Here is a 15,491-nt window from a genome sequence, read left to right as displayed (position 1 = left end):
GCTTTGGTGACCTCTCCTATACTAAACCTAACTGGAGTGGAGGAGGGTTCCAAAGCTTGTCCAACAAAGGTTTCTAAGTCAAGATGACTGCCATAAATATTTTTAAAATGGCACAGCCAGTCCTCCTCTGCTATATTGGTTTCCAGCACACTATTTTTAACATTGGAAAAAAGAGGAGTATTAATGATTGACCAAAATTTCGCGCTATCTTTTAGGGTTGCTTTGTCCATAAGTCCGGCCCAAGCATTGTGTTTAATTTCTTTTTTCCGGACCAGCAGCGCTTTTTTGTAATCGCTTCTTAACTGCGATACCAAGGTTTTATTCCTCGGGCAAGCCTGGAGCGCTTTTTTGAGATTATTATAAGATTTAGTACAATTGTGGTCAAACCAACCAATGACTAAACTCTTAGTGGCTGGTCTACTTTTGCTAGTTAAGTCTTTTGCCACTATGGAGCAGATAGCTTCAAACGAGGTTATTACTTGATTCCCCGTGGAATGTTGATCTCCACAGATTTCCAAATCCAAGGCCGCCTCTATCCTAATGGATTTGAAAAACTCCTCTGGAATTACCTTACTCCAGTTTAGCCTCCTCCCTTGATCCTTTGCCTTAACTTCGACGTCCACCATATGGGGGGTTGAGGTATTTAAAAAGGAGAGACCATCTAACAGTTCGATTGCCACTGGGTTATGATCACTAAAAATTGATTGTATAGCATTATAGGAAAGTACATATTTTAAAAGACCAGGAGAAAGAAATATGTAGTCAATTATTGTATTACTATCCCTACCAGTGAATGTGGGAACCCGTGATCTTTGATCGTAGAAGCCTGGATCATACAGCTGATTTTCAGATAAAAGTTTTTCCAGTGCTTCCCCCTTACTTGAATGCTCAAAGTGTTGCGGGGATGTCAAATCTGGCCCATCAATGTCAGTTAAACAACAATTATGACTACATAAATGCACATTAAAATCGCCTAGCAAAATATAATGACAAAAAGTGGTTTGCTTCAAAGTGTAAGTATTTAAAAAATCCGCCAACCATAACAAATAAGCATTCGGCGAATCCCCGTGCTGAAAGTTATAACAATTTACTAATAGTAATTTCGTGTTGTTGGTAAATTTAAATTCCAGGATAAGAAACTTATTACAAGAACAAGTTATCCTGCTAACTGACCCTTTTAGTTTCACCGAAAGCAAAACCACTAGACCCCCTATAGCCCTCCCAGATACCGGTTTTAATGCTGGAACAAAATAGGACGTGAAACCGTCCAACCAGAAATCACAAACAGTCTCCCAAGTCTCTTGAAATGCCAAAATATCATAATCTTTCAAAAAGCTTAACCAAGATGTATTGTCTCTCTTAGAGCGTAGGCCCGCAACATTCCACGTTAACATTTTAATTGTTTCCCCCTTACGATTACCCTCAGTCAAGTGACTAGGGTTAATACCTACGGGGGGCGCGGGCAATTGGTTTTCTTCCTGGGAAACCAGATCGGGGGAGGACTCGTCCCCCACTCGGATGCTAACCTCTTGTCAATCGCACATATCCAGTAAAGAGAGTACCTCAAAACGATTGCACGTGGGGATATTAGGCCCGTACACAGACTGATTGTCAGCTCCTAAACCCTGATGGGAGAACGGCATCAATGCCGTCGCTGGTATGTGATTTCTCAAGTTTGTGGGGTGAAGGAGTTCTCTAGGGGGGTAGTGATTATAAAAGAAACCAAGGGGACGCGCCTGAATACTATTAACATCTTGTACCAAGGAGGCGGCCCTCAATAGAACCATAGCCACATGTTGTGTGTATCTAAAATTAACTATAACACATTCACCTGTGCAGGATTTTTTGGAAGGCCCAATCCAGTTTACTCTTCTAGTGCTTAAAATATCGTCAGCAAGATTAAATGGGAACCCACACTTCCTATGCAACCATGTGCTTAAGGGAGTCATGCGATTCCTTATGCGTTAAGACTGAGTGACTGTCCTGTGGCGGTACGTTAGTTAAAATCACAACGTAAGGGGAGCATGCCGGGGGTAAATTTATAGATCTACTTTTCATTTCCACCCCGCCTTTATAAGCCGGGACCGACTCCTTTACTGTTGGAGTAACTATACTTGAGGTTGAAGTGGACACTGGGGGGGTTGGTATGACTAAAGCATTAGTATTAGAGAGCTGAGAAGGTAGCTGTTGGTGTTCTGCTCTAACTACGCTCTCTTGCCCAGGTACACACAGCCCCTTCTTTTTGTTACTGTCTACCCAGTTTAACCCCTTCAGTGCCACACCCTTTCCCCCTCCTGTGCCGGGCGTTGCACTAGTGGGTGGGGTTCATGACGAGATAGTCTCGTCATGGGCACAGCGCAACCGTGCTCCATGACGAGACTATCTCGTCATGGGCACTGAAGAGGTTAAGTGTTTTGTTAGCAATCCACCTAGCCTCTTAACCTCATCTGCGACCATGTCAAGTTTCCGGACTAGAGGTTGCATAAGTAATTCTAATTTAGCTTCAAGTAAAACCTCTACGGAGGTAAGTAATTGTGAGAATTGATCAGGGTGTAATGGGCTGTTTACGACATTCCTGCCGATACGAGCATTTAAGGGCTCATCTAGATCGGCCTGTACTTGTTCCGTATTGTCAGCCCTTTTTTTTTTCTTTATATACCCCCCCCCCTTTTACTTGGCTGCTTTCTACAGTTCCTAACGGGTCTGGCGTCAGGGGTGACCTCGTCAGTAACTTCACTCGCTATATATAAGTCTAGAACTGAAGGATCCATGTGAACCTGAGCTGTAACTGTAGCAGCGACTGTGGAGGGTGACTCGCAAGTACCATTTTCCAACGGACTCACTACAGAAGTTGGAGGATCATGAGTACTGACTTGGGGGCTATCCATTCCCAGAGAGGCCCTTCGGTCGCTATTTATTTTATTAACCTTTTTCACTAGGTAATTGTCGAGAGGGCCTGTCCCCGATATAAGTAAGTCCCTTTGACCTATAGGCATTGTGAAAGTGGAAAAAGGTAATAGTTATCGACAGCAGTGAAATATGCACAGGCCTAGTAACACTACTGGACAATATAACAGGGGAACAGTTTACCAGAGGAGGTATTTTCTCAGTCCTGATCTTCCAACGCAAAATACAAAGAGTATAGCTCAGCCCAGCCTCAGACAGTCCCGGACTGTCACAGACTGTCCGCCCTTAGTCCGGGCTTCGTCCTGGGCGTCCCGCGTCGCGTCCCGCGAGATGGAGACGGGTGATGTTAACAAAAACGGGAACCGATAGACAGAGGTTCTTCACTCAGGTGGGCGGTCTGCTCCCCAGCTGCGGAGCTCACGGGCTCCTGGGACCTGCAGTCCCGTCAGCGTCTCCCCTCCGGTCAGCAAAGCAATAGCGGATCAAGGGCACGGCTCCTCCAGCGGCGACAGGCTCATGGAAATCACTAGCCCCCACTAGCGATGCGGGACCCGCGCCAGCGGGTTCCGCGAGGTTATTTATGGACTCTTCACTCAGGTGGGCGGTCCGCTCCCCAGCTGCGGAGCTCACGGGCTCCTGGGACCTGCAGTCCCGTCAGCGTCTCCCCTCCGGTCAGCAAAGCAATAGCGGATCAAGGGCACGGCTCCTCCAGCGGCGACAGGCTCATGGAAATCACTAGCCCCCACTAGCGATGCGGGACCCGCGCCAGCGGGTTCCGCGAGGTTATTTATGGACTCTTCACTCAGGTGGGTGGTCCGCTCCCCAGCTGCGGAGCTCACAGGCTCCTGGGACCTGCAGTCCCATCAGCGTCTCCCATCCGGTCAGCAAAGCAATAGCGGATCAAGGGCACGGCTCCTCCAGTGGCGACAGGCTCATGGAAATCACTAGCCCCCACTAGCGATGCGGGACCCGCGCCAGCGGGTTCCGCGAGGTTATTTATGGACTCTTCACTCAGGTGGGCGGTCCGCTCCCCAGCTGTGGAGCTCACGGGCTCCTGGGACCTGCAGTCCCGTCAGCGTCTCCCCACCGGTCAGCAAAGCAATAGCGGATCAAGGGCACAGCTCCTCCAGCGGCGACAGGCTCATGGAAATCATTAGCCCCCACTAGCGATGCGGGACCCATAGAGTATATTTACTATCTTCAAACAGATGCCAAAAGGACAAAAATTAGATGAATAAATCACTGATTTTCACTCTTAGCGGTAGTCTATGAGCCTCAGACTTGAGGGTCTGGGGCAAAGTCAAAGTTTCAGGCCTATTGTGATAGATGTCAAGGTCGGATGTGAGCAGTTTCACCCGGTCTCCTTACAACGTCAGTGGATCGTCAAAGTTTAGGGGCCTAGTAAAAGTTAAAATTTTCAGCAGCATTCGAGGCTCCCCCCAAACCGGCAAGTAGCAGGGGTCTATGAGGTTTGGACTCTGGGCTTAAAAACTGTTTTCTTTGGCTTTAAGTTGGCAAGTTGCAGCTCTGCGGTGAGAAGGAGGTCACTCCAGCAGTAGCCAAGGGTCCAGGACCTGAGCGGTACCTCTTGGGGCTGGAACTCGCTCTCCTGGCTACACCAGTGGAGACCAGAGCGAGCCCAGGGTGAACTGGTTCAGCTGCAACTTTGCAGCTGCAGGGTTCTTTAGCTATTGTGTCCCTGACACTTAACAGGGGGCTAGACAACTAGCCATTGGAGTCCACTTATTGGTCCTGGGCACGAGTGGGTGCAGGTCTAAACAATTTCCCAGCAAAAACTTCGACGAAAACCGACAGGAGACAGAACCTAACTGCAAGCTTATCTGACAAAGGTGCATCCCTGGGGGAATTGCCTTCATGACAGCTCCCGCTACATTCTTCTCCTGAGCAGCAGATCCTCTTCAGCTGTATCTCTCAATGATGGTATCTGGCCTCTTTGAGTCCTCTTTGGGTACAACCTACAGACTTGTCCCACTGGAGGAATCCAATCTCCAGAAAAAACGTCCAAGTCCGAAGGTAGAAATCTTCACTTGTCTCAATGAAGGACAGCACCTCATCACTGACAATATGACCTCCTCTGTGTGGATTCTTGACTTCTCCTGGCCTGAGCTTTTCTTGTCCTCAGTAATAGCTTTACAGAGACCTGGTTCAGTGGCTGTCCATTGTCAACAACTCATCCTCGGAAAAAGCCTGGTGCCTTGCCCACTTAGACTCTACCTTCTTAAGAACTTTTCTGAAATGTATTTTCAGGTCCGAAGGTAAGCCGAGGCTTCGCCCAATCCACTCCTTGTATGCGAACTGGGTTCCATTGTAGCCTGCATTAATGTTTGACTTTGACCCGGTCTTGTGCAACCAGATACCCGCAGTTGCTGCTTTGTTCTTTTTAACACTAGATTTCACTTAAAACTTATAAATTTCATAACACATGTTCCGCTAATTGGATTTGTTTCGTTTTAGTGTCAATGTACTCTATTCTTCTAATTTAGTTTGTGATTTTTCTTGTTGTGTTTTCACTTTATCTTTCTTTGTGTGCCGCAGATATACTTTGCTCACTGCCTCTAAGTTAAACTGTTTTGTGCCAAGCTAACAAAGGATAAAGCACAGATTATTTTAGTGGCTTTGTGGTTCACCCTACAATTGATTGTGGTTGTTGCCTGAGTGAGTCTTCCACCCCCCAATCAATAACCCAATTTCCTACAGTATCCATTTAATATACTGCTGGAAAAATAATCAAAGCAAAGCTAATTTAAAGGAAACATTGGAAAAGCCAATTTTCTCCACTCTAAAGGTCCAAGCTATTGGCTTTGCTTAGGCGTACGTCAAGATGCATGTGACTGCATGTCTGGCAATTTTGCAATGGACTTTCCATTGAGAAATCCCATTACAAAATGTCCATTGATGTGCACATATGCATTGTGATGAACATGAGCATCATGATGCTTGTATAATGCATCATGTATCAGGAAGCAGGCAGCCATTTTTAATTTATTGTTCTCACATGGTGGAAAGCCATATTAGAATGGTGAATTCTAATGGTAAAAGCTCAAAAAAGGATTGAGTGGCCCGGCTCATTTTCATTGCACACATCTAGACACAGTTTTACACACACAAGCCCTACACATATGCATACTACTATACACAGGTGAACACACACAAATAGACACATACAGACACATCGGTTGGAAGGAGGACAGCAGTGCAGGCTGCCAAGGAGAAACAGCGGTTGGGGCAAGTGGATCAGGAGCTCTAGCTCATGAGGTCATCAGAGAACAAGAAAGGCAGCAGCAAACTGTGATTGTTGGAAGGTAGATATGAGAGGGCAGAATAAGATGAATAAAGTTAAAGTGCAGCTGAACTGTCACTATCAAACATGCCACGCATGCACAAAAGCAGGGCACAAGGTTATGCCTTCCCATACATCGCTCCTAAAGCGTGGAACAACCTACCTCACCTCATCAAAGCCTCCTCATCGCTACTTGAATTCTGCAAGATGCTGAAGACCTGGCTTTTCGATTAAGCCCGAGGCAAGACCCACAGACCTACAAAGCACCAGGATACCCTCACAGGTGATAGGGCCATTTATAGAAATCAACATAACCTTTATCCAGAACTCTTTTCATTGCCAGACCTCAAGATATTATCCATGACTAATCAAGCCTTACATGACAGTGGCATGCTATTTGAGAAGTTCTAACCCATCTAGTACCACCAGGGCTTCGATCTAAAGGCCCTTGAATACTATTACTGGCCCCAAATGGATCTCAAGGCATCAGGTCAAAATCTGGTTGAAATTCCGGCAGAAAATTAAGTCAAATACGTTATCCCCCAAAATATTGGGTTTAAGAACGGCTCACTTGTACTGGGCTCCTGACTATGCTGAGGTCCCCATCGCTTCACCTTTTAAACCTGTGTTGAGGTTGCAGGGGCACTACCTCAACAGCTGTATTTTTCAAAATATTACCGTGCAGATTGATTAATGCAGATTAAATGGCCTCATTTTTGTTTGTAACATGATGGTTTTGTCACTTGGATTGCCTTTCTTTGTAATGGAGTTTATAAATGTGTCAACTGTCTTTTGGCTGCAATCCACACAACTATTGTAACGAAGTCAGATTAACATTGTAGACCTGCACGTTAGTATCAAATAAGGGGTAAGTTCACATGAAACATTCGAAATATGGTGAATGTGGGTCAGAAAGGTTATGTCCTTCAGAACACAGATACATTTCTCTGGAGTTCAGCCCGTCATAAGCACGCTAAAGATTGAGGGGCGCATCTACTAAACTTTCACGCATAGCAGGGTAGCAAGTAAAGTTGTGTGAAAGTGAGAGGGCAGAAATGCTCGATATTTACAAATATATGGAGCATTTCTGCTCTCACCTTCTGCTGGGCCACTGCAGGCAGTCTAGGGCCAATGCAGGCAAGGTGTAAGGGTGCCTGCATTGCAAAAACAAAACAAATACTGCATAAAGGCATAACTTCCTGCACAAAAAATAATCTCTGGAGGAATTGTACTCTTTCTATGAGTGCTGCAAGAAAGAGTGAAAGAGGGAACAATGAGGAAAAAAATAAGATTTTACTCCTCGTTACGCCATTCTCTGGGAGGTGTAGTGATTTCACAAAATCCCAGGTTTTCACACTTTTTTAAATCTGGGATTGTGTGAAATGCTTGGGTGGATGCACGGGAACGCCCATGTTCCACCCATGGAATGCCTTCCAGAATAAAATGCAATGCAGCGCAAACCGCTGCATTGAGTTAAAAAAAAATTATAAAGCCACTGAAGGCGGCACAAATCCCCCTTTGCATGACTGTAAATATTTACTAGCATTTTGTGTCATGGATACGCCACAAATGTGGTGCAACCAAGATGCAAAATGTTAGTAGATCTGGTCCTGAAAGTTGAACTAAGACCAGTCTTGTGCATTCGCATATGAGATCATTTTGAGCAAAGTGATTTCAAAGTTCTGAATAACACAAAACTCTCTAGTTAGGGGGAAAACAAATTTAAATGTAAATTCCCTGAAAATACAATACTTCCCTCAAATGCAAACTTGAATGCGATTTAAGAGATCTAGGCATGTATATCTGCAAGATTAACTCAATTGTGACCACTGTATTGCCTTGTGTGCTCCTATAAGTATATCAAGCGGTCACAAAGATACCTCTGGCTGCACTCTTTGGGTCTTCCCTAGAGACAGATGACGCAACATAACAGCCATCTTGAGAATATAGAAAATACCATTCCAAGATGGCTAGAGGCTGCAATTGACTTTGCCAATGCTTGCACTGCAATTTCTGGCATGGCCAATACTGTCAGCTAACAAGCATTGGCAAAGTGAGACCTATTGGCTTTGCAAGCACTTATTAATATTTAGACATCTCTGCCACAAGATTATTAGATCCACTTAGTGAGTTTCTTTGAATAAAATATTGAAAACATAGAATTTACTTTCTGTGGCTTTTCTTCTGCAGAATAATTATATTAAAATGACAGTACATCCTTGCATTCTTCTTCTGCATTTTACCTTCATAATTTCCCTGTCTTACAATATCAGATTCTGGACTCAGGTCTAGCAGACTAGGTGACTTCTATTTTTAAAAACAACCATGTACTCTGGCGTTTTTGTTTATTCTTCAAAATGGTCTGGTCTCTTGTATAAATGTTTTTCATTATTTTGCACAGTAATCTTCAAATGCTCGTTGCACCACACATTACAAAGCATGCTGTTTCCATGTTTGCCTACTCTTATATGAAGGTTGCTGAGTTCCTGCTGTTTTGTATTCGTCCTCTACAAAATGATATACATTCTCGGTTATAATTTGCTGAGGCTTAATGAAATGGTCTGGTTGGCTGCACATGCAATTTGCAAATTGCATTGCCCCTGTCACATAATAGGGACCTCGGAGCTTTATCCCTTAGCAACAGTTTGCCGCAGAGTACAGGAACACATCAATTCCAGGGCGATGGAGAAGGAACGGTGGGGGTGGGGGGTGCACGGACCAAGATGACGACCGAGGAATCAAGAGTGTGAGAGATTTATGTGTAGCGTCGACATTGTGGCTTCACCTTCACTTGCAAATACCCAAAATAGCATTGTCCTTGAAGGGTGTAAATGTGGTGGACCACACTGAGATTTACAGCAATAGATGCCACATTAGCCTGTGTAAGTAGATAGACTCAAATTAAATGTAGAAAAGCCAACTGAGTTCAAATAAAACAGGACTGAAAGAGCACATACTTGGCAAAATGATGTATTTGCGAGGAAATTAGCAAGGATTCTGTCCATTACCTGAACAGTTAGCGTCCTCAGATGTGCTTTTCGTGTAAAACAGCTTTACAGGAATCCTAACGGGTAAGAGTTGGTCTTGAAATACATTCATCTGAGCGACATGTTCAAACTTGCCAGCGTAACAATCCTGCTGAAATAAGAGAGAGAAGCTGTTAGGTGGAGAAACATATTCTTAATCAGATATGTACATATGACAATTATATATATATTATCTACTGGCGGTCGCCAGTAGATAGTTATAGTTAGGACCGTGTTTCCATAGGAAATCTCAAAATTCTATTTTGAATAACTTTGGCGCCGGTTGACGAATCTTCGTGAAATTTTCAAAACTAATGGGGCACTCCGCTCAGCTCCTACCCTGAAAGTCTCAGGGTGATTCGTCATGCGGGGGCTGAGAAAAAAGGGGGGTCCCAAAACGCGTTTTCCCCATGCATTTTTCCATAGGACCTTTAGTCGAAGGTACAGCCCGAACGGCTGAACAGAATACTTGAAATTTGGCAGAGAGGTAGTCCTCAAGTCAGGGAAGTGCCTTTTGCACATATGGAGTCAATCTGTTCAGTAGTTCCTGAGAAAATTGCATTTAAAAGCACATACATATCTATAGCCGCGCACCGTGCGTGCACCGTGCGCGCACCCTAACGTGCGCGAGCGTAATTCTGATTGGTGGTTACATGTCAGTCAACGTTCGAATCGGTCGAAATCAGGAAGTGTCGGCCGCCATTTTGTTTGTTGTGGGTGCGAGAGTGAAAAAGAGAGGTGGCGAACGTGAAAAGGGGGCAGGGTAGAGAGTTCCTGACCCCCTAGCCTTTGTCAGGGGGTCCCTAAAGGACCCCGAAGGGTGAAAAAACATTTTTTTTTTTTTTAAATCGCGGGGTGCGCGCACCTTGCGCGCACGGTGAACAACCATAAAAAATAAAAAAAATTAGCATTTAAAAAAACGTACAAATTCACTTAAAAAACCATAGGTTTCACGCGCGTTATAGTTAGGAATTAGCATTTAAAAAACCTTGCAAATTCACTTAAAAAACCATAGGTTTCACACATGTTATAGTTAGGTGGACATTAACAATGAAATTCCCCCGTTATAGTTAGGTCAGATAACTATAACTCGCGCGACCGCCACTCTATCACAAAGATGATGTCATCAGTGATGTCATGAGTGATGCCACTGTCCATGTCATGAGTAATGAAATATGTGACGTCATGAGCACTGGATTGCGGGCGCGCGAGTTATAGTTATCTGACCTAACTATAACGGGGCAATATCATTGGTTTTTTATGAGTGAAATGTCCCCCTAACTATAACATGTGTGAAACCTATGGTTTTTTAAGTGAATATATATATATATATATATATATATATTATCTACTGGCGGTCGCCAGTAGATAGTTATAGTTAGGACCCTGTTTCCATAGGAAATCCGCAACATTCTATTTGGAATAACTTTGGCGCCGGTAGACGAATCTTAGCGAAATTTTCAAAACTAATGGGGCGCTGCGCTCCGCTCCTACCCTGAAAGTCTCGGGGGGATTCGTCAAGCGGGGGCTGAGAAAAAAGGGGGGTCCCAAAACGCGTTTTCCCCATGCATTTTTCCATAGGACCTTTAGACACAGCTACAGCCCGAACGGCTGAACAGAGTTACTTGAAATTTGGCAGAGAGGTAGTCGACAGGTCAAGGAAGTGCCTTTTGTAGGTCTGGTGTAAATCTGTTCAGTAGTTCCTGAGAAAATAGCATTTAAATCAATATATATACCTGTGGCAGCTTACGGTGCGCTTACCGTGCGCTTACGGTAAGCTTACCGTACGCGTACGGTGCCGTGCACGAGCGCGATTCTGATTGGCTGTTAGATCTTAGTAAACATTCGAATCGGTCGAAACCAGGAAATGGCGGCCGCCATTTTCTCTCTCGCACTCTGAGGGGGGGAGGAAAAACAAAGTTGTATATCAGGAAAAGGGGCAGGCTAGACAGCTCCTAACCACCTAGCCTTGGTTAGGGTGTCCCAAAAGAACCCCCAAGGGCAAAAATTCTTTTTTTTTTTTTTTTTAAAAAACGCCGATTGCGCTTACCGTACGCGTACGGTAATAAATACTTAAAAAAAAAAAATATCCCCAATTTCCCCCCCCCCCGTGTGCAAAAGGTGCCCGTAGGGCACCTTTTGTGCATTGCATAATCAGATATTGAACATTTAATAGATAACCTTTCACAACGAAGCGCATAATATGTCCTCCGTGTGCAGACGGTGCGCGAAGCGCATCGTGCGTACATGGCCCATCCAGCGTAACGTGGGCACGCGGTGCGCGTAGCGCACCACGTGCCCACCGTGCGTGCACGGTACTAACTGCGTAAAGAGGGCGCGTGGTGCGCGAAGCGCACCGCGTACTCACTGTGTGCGCACGGTGCGCGAAGCGCACCGTGCGCGCACGGAACAAACTGCGTGAAGTGGGCGCGCACGCCACGAACGCCGTAAAGTAACTTAGCATTTAAAAAACCGTACAAATTCACTGAAAAAACCATAGGTTTCACACACGTTATAGTTAGGAATTAGCATTTAAAAAACCTTGCAAATTCACTGAAAAAACCATAGGTTTCACACACGTTATAGTTAGCGGACATTTCACTCATAAAAAACCAATGAAATTCCCCCGTTATAGTTAGTGCAGGCAACTATAACTCACGCGACCGCAATCCTCTGCTGATGGTAATACTGTATTTAGACACTTATTTGCCCATGTCTTCTTCCATTAAATTTTAGCTATACATATATTGCAAATATTTTTTTTTCATAAAGACACATATGTCATCAGCAGAGGATTGCGGTCGCGTGAGTTATAGTTGCCTGCACTAACTATAACGGGGGAATTTCATTGGTTTTTTATGAGTGAAGTGTCCGCTAACTATAACGTGTGTGAAACCTATGGTTTTTTCAGTGAATTATATATATATATATAGTCCAGTGCGATGCGGTTTATGAACCAAACAATCTATTAGTCTGCCAAAAGCCATACCATATGTGTGCTGCCCCTTTGCAGACTGGAATGCATCAAAACTGCACCCTCGAAGAAGGACGTTATAAAAAACATGAGCCAGAAGAGGAAGTTTGCGTGGTACTTGGTGCAGTGCTGTGGAAAGGGGTGGAGTCAGGAGGGGCAGAGTCATAAAAAGAGGAGACTGATAGTCAACTTTTTAAATTCTGCCACAAAGAAATTGGCAGCTAGGAAAATATTACAGTAATTCTGTTCTGGCTTACTTAATTAGTCACAAAAAACCTGTGTTTTAAAATATCTTCTGAGGTTAAAGCACCTGTTGCAGAGATCTTTGTGAGCTCTGCAATATTCGAAGTAATAATACTAGTGTTAAGATAACTCTAGTGGTTATCGCACTCGGTGGAGAGACCTGTCTTCTGTCTAGTCACAGCTTTGATCTGTAAAATAGCATTGAGGGTTAATGGGCCTGTTCAAACCAACTGGTTAGTCATGCAGATCACATATTTTTATTTCATGTATTCTTTTATTAGTGATCCCTTTGTTACTTGCTGTCCTTCCAATCTAGCACAGTGAGCTATGAACCAGCATGAAAGAGCAAAAAGCAAAATGTAAGGCATGAGTTTAAAACCTTAATGTATTATTCTCAATCTGTCACTTTTCTAAGATTGTTAAAAAAGCTTCATTTGGGTATTGCTAAAGTCTTATTAGTACAGACAACTCGAATTATTGCATTACATATTAAATCTTGACTTTGTGTTTTTACTGACCATGCACTCTCAACATATAATGCTTATCAGCCCGGACTAAATGTGCCTGCTATACCTTGTAACCCTCATTGTCTTGGTTTATGTTCTTAAAATCCCAGTTTATCAAACTTGGGTTAGACGACATGTGGTATGAACCTGAAATAAGCTGTAAGGTGATCTCGCGGAAGCTGCTTACCAAGACCTACGTGGCGGAGCAACTTACCAGAGTACAGACTGCTCCCAAGAATGGAGTTTTAACCAAATCATTTTTAAGTGTCAAGGATTTTTACCAATTTGAGAAATTTTTGGACATTATTTATCCCATTGCATCAAGAAAATTATATCTTCAATGGAGATATGGCACTTTACCCTTGAGAGCTTTCACCAGTAGTTGGGCACACACCTCTACTGAGGCTTGCCCTGGTTGTAGCTGTGATAAAGATGATGAGCTCCATGTATTGTTTTTTTGCCCTGCATACACCAAAGCAAGGAAACATTGGATAGTGCCTATCTGCAAAAACATGGGTTTTTGGCAATGTAGCCATGCTTTTAGAATCCTCAAGACAGACACATCTGAATGTATAGTCTTCGCAGTATCCCAATTTCTATTTGCAATGTGGAACAGAAGAAGGGGTCTGATCATCACCTAATGTATTGCTATGACATATTTTATGCTGTGTAAGGTCTGACATATTTTATGCTGTGTAGGGTCTGTCTGTGTATATATTTATTTTGTACTTTTTGAGGCAAATCGCCGAAATAAAGATATTTTGATGATGATGATGATTTACTCACTTGTATGATTTATTGTCTCTTCATTATGGGTGTCTGTGATGCAAGGTGCTCTTACCACCTAGGTTGGAATGAGTAGTGCTATAAAGAATAAATAAATAAAATAAATGAGTAAGTGTGATTTAAATCGTTGTGTGTCTAATTACTGTTATAGATACATCTGATATTCTTACTGTGCTTGCCTATAGCGTAGATACAGAGGTTGAACAAAGTCAAAAACCTGCTTCCAAATCAAGCACTTTTAGAGTGATAACAAGCTGTGTGCCTTTGTCCCCCTCTATTACATTCGCACCTAGGTGTTTGGCTCCAGTAAGCTCCCAGCCAGGATGCTACTCGAACAAAAGGAGGCCTGAAGGCCATTTATATTAGACCGTTTTTTTGGGCCCAGCTGGAAGAGAAAATATGAAAATGCCCGTCACTGCCTGCAGGTCGCTGCTCAACATAGAACCCATATAAAGTGCGAGCGCTGCTGATTATGTACCAGAATCAGCATTTACACCGACAAATTCATATTGCACTAGGGCCAGCCCCGATTTGGCTCAATAATGGCTACAAGATCTGGGGCCCAGCTGGATTGCCCTAATTTCCTGTACTGACCTATTTAACCTACAAAGTATACACAGCAACGTCCTGCACAATAGACACGTTTAACATAGCAGCTGTATTTTGTAGCATTGGTGAGAGAGAGCCATGTATACATGTTATTAGTTTGTGAACAAACTAATCCAGAACCATTTAACCATGATAGCAAAGTGAAGCAAAAGAACGAGCAAGGGCTATTTGTGAATAGCGCTTTCACCATTTGAAAGGCTAAGGCATGCAAAGAACCACAGTGCCTAAACAAAAAAAGCTATAGGTTATCAGTTGTTATGCTCTCATGTCAGCAACGTAAATACATGAAAAAGTACACATCGGCTATCTACAATCTAACAAAAGGGCTACTTGAAGCCCCATCAATAAAACCTAATGGGAACACAAATGGAACCAAAGAAATATCCACAAAATGCCAATGCCCACAGCACTTTCTAACAATGGCAAAACATAAAAAACACACAGTGAGTAGTGGGGGCCAGCCCAAATCCCTCCCTCCGTCTGCGTTACTCTGATCCTACTATTCTTGAAGAGCTGATGACCTGAGCTAAAGCTGTCTGCATGGAGAGCTAAAAGGGACATGCATTTCAAGCACAATTTCTCAAGAGGGTAGGCTCATAACAAGAGGAAATGTTTGGAATAGTGAACAGATTAAAAAAATACATGTGCGCCTATGTCCTAAAAAGTAGGATGGTGAAATATCACATCACTGAGCTAGTGGGTGCCTAGGCCTCTTTCACATCTCTTGGCAACAGAGATGCACAGTTTCCCAAATACTGTTACTCTCAAACTAAGACAAATAAACTAGTGAATTCTTCTCACTGATCTTCCTCCATATTCTTATGTTTTCCTGTCCCATTACCTACATACCGAGGTGTATTTACACATTTAAATAGAGACCCCGCTTCTGTCCAACAAATACATTTTTTATGTATTCCTCCTTTGTTACCAGGTCCCAGAAAAAACAGACAGGAGGTTTAGAGTAAAATGTGAAATAACAAGGATGACAGGTAAAATATTAGGACATTAAGCCCTGTTGGACCTGGCCCTTTTTGCAGGGTGACCCACAGATGTTTGCCTTCTGTTGCTAAAACCATTTTGTTGACATTAGGATCCAAAGCAATTCCCCCCTGCTAACCAGTGGTAAATTGATTTTGCTC

General features: G+C 43.6%; 1 protein-coding gene across 2 annotated transcripts in view; it reads right to left on the bottom strand.

Moving 5' to 3' along the window:
* Positions 1 to 15,491, bottom strand: part of LOC146855188 (uncharacterized) — a 1,301,788-nt gene that overhangs the window by 965,255 nt on the left and 321,042 nt on the right. The window contains exon 3 of one of the 2 annotated variants that reach the window (XM_085650581.1): positions 9,217 to 9,346. In XM_085650581.1, the coding sequence (XP_085506707.1) occupies positions 9,217 to 9,346 (130 nt within the window). The remainder of the gene's footprint in view (positions 1 to 9,216; positions 9,347 to 15,491) is intronic. The other variant, XM_085650582.1, reaches the window with a different exon arrangement.

This window comes from Triturus cristatus, chromosome 4_1 (assembly GCF_964204655.1).
Source record: "Triturus cristatus chromosome 4_1, aTriCri1.1, whole genome shotgun sequence".
Taxonomy (NCBI): domain Eukaryota; kingdom Metazoa; phylum Chordata; class Amphibia; order Caudata; family Salamandridae; genus Triturus; species Triturus cristatus.
Note: the sequence above shows the minus strand (reverse complement) of the source record. Positions and strands in the feature narration are given on the sequence as shown.